This window comes from Amborella trichopoda, chromosome 1 (assembly GCF_054954075.1).
Source record: "Amborella trichopoda isolate Santa Cruz 75 chromosome 1, AtrichopodaSantaCruz75HAP2 v2.0, whole genome shotgun sequence".
NCBI classification, from domain to species: Eukaryota; Viridiplantae; Streptophyta; class Magnoliopsida; order Amborellales; family Amborellaceae; genus Amborella; species Amborella trichopoda.
The window spans coordinates 708,248-720,649 of NC_142336.1; the positions used below are offsets into that span (position 1 = coordinate 708,248).

Sequence of the window (12,402 nt, forward strand, 5' to 3'; positions counted from 1 at the left end):
CCATGTGAGATGAACTATTTAACATTTTATCCATATTGTTTGATTTATTTCAAAATACCCATGTGCAAGGAATTATTTAACATTATATCCATATTGTTTGATTTAATTTCAAAATACCCATAGAAAGACACATGATCATGAGGTGGAATCGTGTCAGAAGTGTAAAATGCTTAAATAGTGCATCTCTCATTGGTATTTTGATCAATTTTTATAAATTTTCCTTATTATTTTATATTAAAACGATCGTATTGTTCGTCATTGAGAATTAATATAATTATGAATTAAATTTTCTATTAGTAGAAGTCTTTAATTCTAAATTATTATAAGATTCATAGTCGTCATAGTTGTAAATACTAATCATATAATAATAATATTGTATCAAATATGATATTAGTGTTTCAAAAAGCGCTAGGCGGGTCCTAGGCGACTTGGGGGCTCCAGGCCGCCCAACGCCTAGGCAGGCACCCAGAACCTGGGTGGCCCAGTCGAATCCAAATAAGGATTCTGCAGTTATGTCAATGTCAGTTATATGTATTGCAGTCCATAATTCAAATTATACTACATATTAGCATTTAACACACTCCATAAGCATGACCAGAATCCATAAGTCGGCTCATGCTCCATATCCAATTAAAACTTAGAATTTTCCAACCAACAGGGTTATCAAATAGTATCACACCAGTACTGCAGTACACCACCATGAGGAAGAAAACAAACTTGAATTATGAAACTATGAAAGTAATACTTGAAGACTCAAAAGAATCTTCAATAGTTTAATACACAATACTTCAATCAAAGTTCAAACTTCGAAGTTTAATAATTATTCAACAATCAACATTCCATTCATCATCAGAAAATCTTGGGTCAGCTGCATTGGCATCATATTCCTCCATCCTTGTTCTCTGTGCAGAAGATCTAGTGGCCTTAGGAGGGTCAGTTGATGTCCCTGAAGCATCCATGACCATGTCCCATGTTAATCTTTCATACCCCTCGACCTCATCCTCATCAACTAACCACTCCATAGCATGGTCCATATTTTTTTATCTGATGGGGTCTCTCTTATCTCTCTTAGCAAACCTGTCCTTCAAGAATCGATTGTACTTGACATAGATTAGGTCATTGAGCTTCTTTGATTCAAGCATGTTCCTTTTCTTTGTATGAATCTAACAAAATCAAATGAAACTCATTAAAATCTAATATCTATGGTTCATGTATTATTTATAAAATTATACAAATTACCCTTACGGCCTTACCCCTTCAAAAGTACTCCAATTGTGCTGACAACCGGCTGAAGAAGTGGTTAGGTTTAAGATCCGAATGGCCAACTTTTGTAAATTTGGCGAACTATACCCATGTTGGCTCCACCAATGAGCTGCAAAGATATAAAAAAAAATCATAAATAAATAATAGAATTACTTGATTACTTGAACTTGATGAAGATGAACTTAAGAAAATTATTAATACCTGGATTAATTTTGGTCATTTGCCTCATCGCCATTGGACTCCCAAAAGACTTTAATGAGCACTTGTAATTTATCTGCTCATCAGCGCATATAATATCTTGAATATCAGGATCAGGTATAATATCTTGAATATCAGGATCAGGGACTAGCACCTCTACACACTCATTAAATCTATTTATAATTGTGTCATTTGTTTGTATATCCTTGTCAATATAAAAAAACACTGGGTTCAAATAATAACCAGCTGCATGCAATGGCCGATGTAGCTGCCTATCCCACTTCTCATCAATAATTTCCCAAATAGGCTTGTAGCGGGTTTCTTTATTGAAATTTTGGGCTATCACTCTTTTGCATTCCTCCATAGCATCATATATGTAGCTCATAGGAGGCTTGTCATTATCAACCATGCGAAGGATTTTGTCAAGAAGAAAAAATACCTTAAGAGCGCCCTTCACCCCTCTCCAAAAAGCCTCAGAAAGTATAATATCTCTCACCTTCTTCCCAACCTAATCCTTAGACCACTTGCATGCTCTCCACTCATCCAAGATAAACATTGGCCTCAATTGCACTCTCCTCGAATGTATGCTATCTAGACATAAGTACTAGGGCGCAAATCTTGTGACTCCAGGCCTCACAATCTCCTTCTTCTTTGTAAAGGTACGCATCATGCTGAGGGTGAGCTGGTGGCTATAAATGAAATTTGTAACTAACTTGGCCTTCTTCATTGCACCTGATATCTCGGTTAAACTGCCAAGAGCCTCAAGCATGAGGTCTATATGTCCAAACGATTCTAGGATAAGCTATGCGTAACAAATTAGATGCAACAACATCAAGAGCAGTATTGTCTGTGACAACCTGTATAACAAGATTCTCCCCAACCTCTTTGATTCCCTTCTCTATCACTTAAAATATGTAATGAGCATCATGGATATGATCAGAGGCATCAATAGACCTCAAAAAGACAGTCCCTGCCGGGCAATTCACAATCAAATTCATTTGACTTCTTCTCTTCCTATCACTCCAAGCATTAGTCATAATAGAAACCCCATACTGAGTCCATCCATCATTCTTAAGTTCTACAGCTTCCTTCGTGATACTCATTGCCTTTTTTAAAAAAGGCTCTGAAAGCTCATATGGGGTTGGAGGTTTCATCCCAAGGCCAAATTGGCCAACTGCCTCTATCGCAGCATAGAAGCTGCTTAAGCAGGCGGTATTGAAAGGCATGCCCGCCTCATAAAACTATGTAGCAAGATAATACGCAGCTCTATCTCTCTCTTCCTTCTTGATTCTATTTTTAATGGTGGTTTGCTTTTTTGTTTTCTCTCCTGCAACCTCAGGGTCAGGCCGAGGTAAAAAACTATCCATAGGGCCTTTAACCCGAGGCTTCTTAGTCCCAGAACCAGAAGCAATTACAACTCCCTTACCCTTTCCCTTAATAATGGATTGCTCAACCTCATGACATCCTTCTTCAATCCTTTCCTCATCACTATCATCATCATCAAAATTGACCCGAACCCCGGACCTAATCTCTGCTATAGAGGCAAATCTCTCATCTTTTTTCATTTTCACCATGTTCAAAAAATTGTTTATTTCCTCTTTAACAGCATCAATAGTCCCTTTACATGGGGCAACATCGCCTTTGATTCCGGCAAGATGTTTCTTGAACCTGTTTATGCTCCCTTTTGTATCCTTTTCACAAAACTTGCATCTTATGCAATTTTTATCAGTAGGATCTGAGTTATAGCTATATTTCCAACCGGGATCACCACTCCTATTAGATCCCGAAGAAGACATCTAAAAAATAATGCAAATTACTAAAGCAATAAAAAAGAATCACTTACTTTGAGTTTGATTGCTCAGTCTTCAAACTTCCACGCCAAAGATGTTTCTAAATATTCAAAATCGTCTAAAATACCCCCTAATAACTTTACAAAATATCAAAAAGTAAATCTAATATCAATGGGTGATGTCTTGATCAATTTTTGTTAACTTTGAGAAACCCTTCGATCCTAAAAAATTCACAAAAACTAGATTTTTGGGGGCTTTCTCTCTCTAAAATTGGCTCCAACAAGTTTAGGGTTCAAATGAACCTAAAAACTTACTTTTTGGCTCTTTCAAAAAAAAAAAAGACCAAAATTGCCCCTACCGAAATCAATTTCAGCCCCTGAGCGGCCGCTCAGGGATTGATTGCTCAGATTGGCCGGCTAGGCCTGGGCGATGCGCTCAGGCCTTTCGGACCGCCTAGGCGCTGGGCGGTCCACTTTTTGAATCATTGTAGTATAACAATATAATTATGAATGAATATTTTCTTGTGCGCCGTATTTTTTAGTACACATGCCCAAAATTTCATCACCCGTTTTCTAGAAAAAGATTAAAATTCAGATAGTGATATATATTTTAAACCACCTAATGAAGATTTGACGGCTGAGATTCTACCTATATTATTATTCATTATAGCTTTCAAGTGTTTGTTAGCTTCTTATATATATATATATATATATATATATATATATATATATATAGGAAAACGTTTATATAAGGTTCCAACCTTAAAATGTAGAAGTACGATGCACCTCAAAAATCCATTAGAAAAGGTTGTTTTAATTTTGAAAAAACCTCTAATTGATCATCTCGACATCGGGATTGTTTGAATATGAAAAAAAAAGGTTTTTGAATCCTAGAAATAGTGCATCTTGTAATACATTATCTAGACTGTCTATTTTCAAGATTTTCATATGTTTATTGATCTACTTGATTTTAACCATTTTTGGAGTTTAAAATTTTATAATGAGATATGAAAATATATTTTGAGATAATCCTAAAAATATTTTTACCAAAATTACATGTTATGATAAAATTTGGAGGTGCGCCATAATTGGATTGTTTAAGGTTGCAACCTTATAGAAACCACACCCATATATATATATATATATATATATATATAAGTGGGGTTTTAGTGGACAATTGAGCCAGGACCATACCATCTCGAAACCAGTTTGGCCATGACCGATTCCCATCCAAATCGGAAATAGTTGGGTTTTAAAATGTTATGTTATAGAAATGGCAATTCTTACTGAGAGTCGGCATTGTCAATTGCAATTCTTGATCTGGATCGGCGGTTTTTTATCTGCTTCGTCAAATTTTTAAATCATAGGTATTATCTTGTATTGACATGAAGAAGGCTTTTTCAAAGATTGGTATTATCTTCTCTGGACATAAAGAATGGCTTATAGCCATTATAATAGTTTTAAAACTCGAAATTCAACCTTAATGTGTCATTTGTCCAAAGTCCCAAATCAAGTATCGATGTGACTCAAAAATATCATCTACTGAATTCAGTCAATAGAGGTAATTGAGTTTTCCATGCTAATTCTTTCAAGGTTTTTCTACACCTTTTCTTGGTTTTGTTTTCGTTTTGACTTGGATGAGGTCCCTTTAGCATAAGGTGCCATAATCTTAATATGATATAATGATACTTTGTTACTGCAACTATTGAAATTCAAATTGATTTATCTATTGTGTTCATCAATTTTGCAGCTTTACATCATGGTCATGCAGATGGAGTCGCACTTGACCCCTGCATTCCAAGAGGTTATACCAAGAGTTCAAAGCTTCTGGGTAATCGAGAAGCTGTAGTGGATTTGGAGTTTGCAGTTTTGCACTCAGCTGGGAACTTTTCAGCCTGTAGATCTGAAGTTTTGGCATTATTCCAAAAAGAGCAAGGTGACGTCTCATTTGAACTCAGATGTCTTCAACTAATATCTAGCTTATGTGTTGTCTCTATCTGGCCCCTATACTATATGTTAGTATAGATTAGTCTCTGTTTGTTGTTATTCTCGAGGATAGCTTGATTCATACACCTCTCATTTGACGAATGGTATGTTACCGAAATTTAAAAAAAGAAAAACAATAAAAATAAAGGAAAAATAAACATTGTACATCAGATTGGGTTAGTGGAGATGAAATTCCTCCCATATATATTAAGTGAATATGCCTCATATATTCCTTTCTTTGGCAAGTGAGCCATTTAACGGATGAATACTCGAGGCATATTAAGGAATGTGACTCATATTTCTTCCTCTTACGCCAATTTCATTTGGATCCTCATGTATGTTTTGTGCTTATTTTATATAGCTGAACCTTATCAAATGAGTTTACTAGTGCCTTTTGAGCTTGTTAGATTAAAAGGTGGAAGAACTAACCTAGAGTATATTTTTTCAAATAATACAATCTCACTCAAATAAACAACTAAATACTCGGTGTCAGTGATTCAATAAGCGGACCGCCCATCGCCTAGGCGGTTCGAAAGGCCTGGGCGCATTGCCCAGGCTTAGGCGGCTAATTTGGGCGGTCGATCCTTGGCCGGCCACCTAGGCGGTTCGGAACCCACCTAGGCGGGCGCCCAGCGCCTAGTGCCTGCTCCCTGCCCAGGGGCAGAAATAACTTTCGGTAGGGGCAATTTTGGTCATTTTTTTTTTTTGTTTTTAAGGGCCAAGAATTAGGGTTTTAGGTTTATTTGAAACCTAAAACTTGTTGGAGCCAATTTTAGAGAGAGAGCCCCCAAAAAACTAGGTTTTGGTGAATTTTTTAGGATCGAAAGGTTTCTCAAAGTTAACAAAAATTGATCAAAACATCACCCATTGATATTAGATTTACTTTCTGATGTTTTGCATAGTTATTAGGGGGTTTTTTAGAAGATCTTGAGTATTTAGAAGCATCTTTGAGGTGAAAGTTTGAAGATTAAGCAATCAAATTCAAAGTAAGTGATTTTTTTTTATTGCTTTAGTAATTTGCATTATTTTTGAGATGTCTTCTTTGGGATCTAATAGGAGTGGTGATCTCCATTGGAAATATGGTGTACTGCAGTACTGGTGTGATGCTATTTGATAACTTGGTTTGATAATTTGGTTGGTTGGAAAATTTTAAGTTTTAATTGGATAAGGAGTATAAACCGAATTATGGATTATGGTTATGGTTATGCAGTGTGTGCTAAATGCTAATATATAGTATAATTTGAATTATGTACTGCAATACATATAATTGATATTGACATAACTGTCGAATCCTTATTTGGATTCAATTGGGTCGCCCAGGTTCTGGGCGCCCGCCTAGGCGTTGGGTGGCTTGGACCCCCCAGGCTGCCTAGGACCAGCCTAGCGCTTTTTGAAATACTGCTCGGTGTCTCAAAAAATTATTTACAACAACAGAGAGAGAAATCACAAATGAAATGCACCTATGCACAATGGCCGTTCACTTTATATATGCTAACCTTTTCTACATGTCTATACAGGCGACTGCTCATACCCGCATTGCAAGATAGGATCTGCTTTTGTTCCTGAATTGCAGGGCAACTTTTTTGCAACCGAGAAATTCTTCCACACTCCAAGGGTTAGTGAACCAATTATTTCAGTCATATATTTCTCTGGTTCCTGTTCTGATTTTCTAATTAAATGTTGCTTTTGCTCTTTCTTTCCACAGTTTTTTGGGCTGCACCCAAGGGCACCTCTCTCCGATTTCAAGATGGCTGGTGAACTTTATTGTGGGAACGATTGGTCCAAACTCAAGGAGAAAAACATTGAAGAAGATGAGGAAGATTTGTTGAAATATTGTTTTTCTTCTGCCTATATTGTGGCACTCTTACATGATGCGCTTGGAGTCTCTATGGATGATCAAAGGTATGCATCTATATCATGAACAATTCTTGATTGCACTCTCTTGCTTCTTTTCGATGTTTCCATGTGATATTGGTATATTATTAAATGAGTTTGCTCATCATGTAATTGCTTAACTTGTGTTAATTATCTTTTCAGTGGTTTGATCTATTTGAATTGTACTCTATTTTTGGAGGTGGAGACTATTTCCATGCTCAAAATTTGATCATAGTAGTTATGAAATAATCAAATGAAATGTATGATAAGTAGATGATCATCGTCATTGGGATAAGTTGATCATTGGTTTACAGGGAGTCTATGTAAGGGACGACGGCTACACCAATGTCCAATTTTTGAAACCCAATTTGCTAGACAAGGAATCTCTCTCTCTCTCTCACAAACACACATATGCACAAATCTACATTTTATGAAACTGTATAGGCACGGGTATCTATTCCTTGATCCCCCAAAAGCCTGCATATATGTGTGAGCATGCATGCCTCTGCATGTGTCTGTGTGCTTGTGTGTGTGTGTGTGTGAGAGAGAGAGAAATGGCTTTTTGACCTGGGTGGTCAGGGTAGCGGGGTGCCACATCGTGACATCTAGAGTTCCATTCTTTTTACAGCCCCATGTTGACACTAAAAAACGGATAAAAGAAAAAGAAAAGAAGTGGGTCGGAGAGAGAGAGATCATGTCCACCTGTGTGCATTGCAAATTGGAGACTTGAGAGAGTTGTGATTTCACAGTGCACATCTCTTTACATTAAAACTACATATATATGTGTGTGATTTGTTTTTAACTCTCGTAGATTTTTAAGGGTTTTGTTTTGTTGCAGGATAAGATTTATGAATCAAGTGGGCAATGTCCCCCTTGACTGGAGATTGGGAGCCTTCATTCTACAGTCAATCTTAGAGCCTGACCTCCCACAGGAAAAGCCAGTGTGGATTCTTGGGAAGGATTTTCTCACCTTCTTCTCTCTCTTTGCCATTTTTGTCCTTGTGATTGTAATTGCCTTCTCTCTATGGAAATGGAACAAACCCCAAGTGAAGACAATTTACGATTTGGAAAAAGGGCATTACATTATCACGAGGATTCCTCGGTGATCATCGCATCAGTCTGTACAATTCTCAGAGTGGTGTATTTGTAACCTAGCATTTGAAACTAGTGAGAAATGTTTTTGGAAAGTTAGAGCCCTGCATATGCGAGAGAGAGAGAGAGAGAGAGAGAGAGAGAGGGGCTTCGTGACTTCACGACCACTGCTGCCCAGTGATTTTGGGTAAATCCTGTGAGGTGTCATTTGTACCGATTTTGGAAGGTCTCTTTTGCTAGTTTCTGATCTTCTTTTTTGTGCTTCAAAATTTTTCCCTGTGTGGTTTATACTGGTTTTAGAGGTCTTTTATGTTGGTGGTAGTGGTAGCACCCCTACACTCTAGTCACAACATTGTGGTTTCAATTCTTACCGACATCACCCCACTAATACTTTCAAAAAACGAACTTCTAAATTAATTGAAAAAACAGGCAGGGGTTTATCTTCTCCACTGAATTAACCTAAAAAAAAAAAAGATGATAAAGATAGAGGGAAAATGGGAATTGAACTTAAATTCTGAGTTTCTAAGTCCCCATAAAAAAGAAATTACCTACGCAATTCTGCAATGAAGTGTTCGCAAGTTAAACCACAAATTTCTTCAGTTTTGGAGTATATCTCTCTCTCTCTCTCTCTGTGTGTTAGGTTTGGTGTCAAAACCACTATGTTAATGTTTTCTTCTAAGAGATTAAAGGTGTTATGATAAAAAAATATATAGGCTTTTTTATGAACCTAGCAATAAATCTTAATAATATTTATAAAAGCGGGTAAAGACGGCATAATAATCGGCCTTTTGGTCCACTATTGGGAGTCCTGGGGAAGGATTTCCAAAAACATAAATCTCCTAGAGAGAGACATGGCCTCCTAAAAAGGTGGTATTTATATTGAGTTTTAGGTTGTTAACACTTAAACTTCTATTTTTAGGGAGAGATTTTTTTGGTTCTCATAATTTCTCTTTTTGGTATTAGTAAAGCAGTGAGAATGATGAGGTTGATCAATGATGTTGTTCAGTCAGAGAGATGGTTTAAAAGAAAAGACCGGTTATATTTGTTTCGATGTTTAGAGATATGTATTTTATATAAATCCAAAACAATAATTTTTATTGTGATAGTTAATTTTTACTTGCCGATGTAGCCTTTACAAATGAACAACATCAATGTTGTCGTTGTTGTGGTGTACTTTTGCTGTTTATTTATTATACTTAATTTGTTATTATATTATTTATTTTGTATTTAGCCGTGCACCCTCTCTCTCTCTCTAAATTTGCCATTATAAGGTGCTTTGTTGAGGTAAACAACTCTCTAGAGTTTTCCATCATAGTATGCGTGTTGAGGTAGACAATTCGCTCTCTCTCTAGATTTGTTATTATGGTATGCTTTGTTGAGGTAGACAACTCGCTCTCTCTCTCTAGATTTGTCATTATGGTATGCTTTGTTGAGTAGACAACACTCCTAGGAATCTCATAAAATTGTGGACAAGGCTGCGGTATTTGTCTTCATTTGCCTTGGTGGTCAATTGGTGACAGGGATGGTAATTGATCCGATCATACTTGGGACGGTAATGGATCCGATCATACTTGGGACTCACCAGATAGACCCGCTTTGAAGTTTGGGTTCGGGTATGGGTACAAATTTTAGACCTAAATACTATTATAGTTTGAATTTGGGTGCAGTCAGACTTGACCTGTACCTATACTTATAAGATATACAATTACAATTATGTATCTTTAAGTGCGCGTTAGATATTCATATTGTCACAATATTGGCAATATTTACCATATTATTGGTAAAAAAAAGAAACTTATAATCATAGAGTATATAATGGTAAAAAAAAAAATGGACAGAAAAACAACTCGTATCCGGATATAGATCTAAATTTTAGTAAACTCCTCAAGCGGTTACCAAGGCTCCTATTCACTATTTCGGTCTACCCATCTGTTTGAGGATGATAAGCACTAGAAAATTGAATTTTGATTCCCATGTGCTTCTATAAAGTGCGTTAAAAATGATTTAATAATTTTGTATCCTGATCAGCTGTAATAAACTTAGGAACACCATTAGCCTTACAATATCTTTGAAAAAGAAATTGGCAATATGTGTAGCATCCATAGTTCTCTTACAAGGAATAAAATGTACCATTTTCAAAAATCGATCAACAAGAACAAAAATAGAGTCCATACCTCGTGTGATACGTGGAAGTCCAAGTACAAAGTTCATAGAGATATCAATCTATGGGGCATCTGGAACAGGAAGAGGAGTATGAAGACCTATATTTTGTGTGTGACCTTTAGATACTTGGCAAGTTTGACATCTGGTTACAAATTAATCAACATCCCTTCGCATACGTGGCCAAAAATATTTTTTCTCAAACCATAGCTATAGTTTGGTCGTTCCCAAAGTGCCTACCTAAGCCTCCACCATGAAGCTCCATGATTATCTTCTCCCTTAAGGAGCAATCAGGTATACATAATCACACCTTTAAATAAATAACTATTATGCATGAGATACTCACCCACAGGGTCTCGCCCATCAACACATCTTTCAAGGACCTTGTTAAAAATTGGGTCAACTTTATATAGGTCTTTTATTACTTCAAACCCCAACACTTCCATAGATAAAGTTCTAAGCAACACTACCCTTCTACTTAAAGCATCAACTGCCTTATTTTGGGTTCTAGCTTTGTGCTTTAATAGGAATGCTTGAAGGAAGGTCATCCACTTAGCATGTCACGCATTCAACTTCTTCTGAGAACTCAAATACCGAAATTCTTCATGATCTGAGTATAGAACAAATTCCCTATGAATTAGGTAGTACCTCCAGTAACACAAGGCTTGCACCATTGCATAAAACTCGAGGTCATGATAGAATACTTTTTACGTGCTTCATTTAACTTCTTGCTAAAGAAGGTCACTGGTCGCCCCTCTTGACTTAGAACTGCCCCTATCCCAACATTTGATGCATCAGTTTCAGCCTCATACACCTTTAAAAAAATTTAGTAAGGCAAGTACTGGTGCTTGGATCAATTTTTTTTAATTAGAATGAAGCTCTTTTCAGCAGCAAGACTCCATGAAAACCTTACAGCCCTCATACAATCAGTCACTGGTACTATTAGAGTGCTGAAATTTCTAATAAATTGGGATTAAAAGATTGCTAGGCCATGAAAAGAACGTACCTTAGTGAGTGACTTTGGCACCGGTCACTCAGCTATGGGCTTCACATTTTCTTGATCCAGTTTAATTCCCTCAGATGAAACAAAATACCCTAGAAATATGACATTGTCCGTCATAAATGAGCATTGTTTCAAATTTACAATAAGTGATTCTTTCCTTAGTACATCAAAAACTTGTTCCGAGTGGTTAAGATGATCTTGTGGGTTAAAACTAAAAACTAAGATATCATCAAAATAGACCACAACAAATTTACCAATAAAAGAACAAAGTACCTCAGTCATCACAAGCCACTCATAGAGTCTATCTCGAGTTTTGAATGCGGTATTCTATTCATCCCCAGGACGAATCTGAATTTGATGGTACCTACTCCTTAAATCAATCTTTGAGAATACCTTAGCTTCATGAAGCATATCTAGTATATCATCGAGCCTGGGTATGAGAAATCGGTACTTGATTGTAATTTTTGATTGCTCGACTGTCCCCGCATAGCCTCCATGACACATCTTTTTTTGAAGTCAGTAATACAAGGACAACACATGGTGACATGCTTTCTCTAATCAATCTCTTCTTAAGTAAATCAACAACTTGTCTGTGCAACTCTTCGAGTTCTATGGGGCTTATTCGATAATGGGCCCAATTTGTTAGGCTAAAACCAGATACCAACTCAATATGATGCTGAATATTTTTCATTAGAAGAAGACCATCAGGTAATTCTTCAGACATCAAATCTTTATACTTCTCAAGTAGAGGTTCAAGAGACCTAGGAATTGTAGTTGGTGCAGAATTTTCTTTTGCAAACAACATATAAATCACACATATGTCCTTGTTGCCCCTTTTTAATTTTTGCACATTAAGCAATTTTGGACCATCCTCTTTAGTGGAGTTCAGTTTAGGAAGTTGCTTCATAGGGTGGAGTGTGATATTAATATCATTATTGACAAAAGAATACGTGTTTGGTCTAGTTTTATGCACAATATCATGATCATAAAGCTATGGTCTACCAAGTAATATGGGACATGCATCCATAGGTGCTAC

The 12,402-nt window shown here is 36.5% G+C and overlaps 1 protein-coding gene across 4 annotated transcripts in view; it reads left to right on the top strand.

The window, feature by feature from the left end:
• The window catches only part of LOC18425173 (putative apyrase 5), a 28,337-nt gene extending 20,039 nt beyond the window's left edge, over positions 1-8,298 (top strand). For all 4 annotated transcript variants that reach the window (XR_016053832.1, XR_016053857.1, XM_011630953.3 and 1 more), the window contains 4 exons: positions 5,001-5,186; positions 6,754-6,851; positions 6,942-7,138; positions 7,950-8,298. Coding sequence is in view for 2 of the 4 variants with exons in the window: in XM_011630953.3 (XP_011629255.2) it covers positions 5,001-5,186; positions 6,754-6,851; positions 6,942-7,138; positions 7,950-8,217 (749 nt within the window). In the remaining 2 variants the exon portion in view is untranslated. The remainder of the gene's footprint in view (positions 1-5,000; positions 5,187-6,753; positions 6,852-6,941; positions 7,139-7,949) is intronic.
• Positions 8,299-12,402: the final 4,104 nt, after the last annotated feature.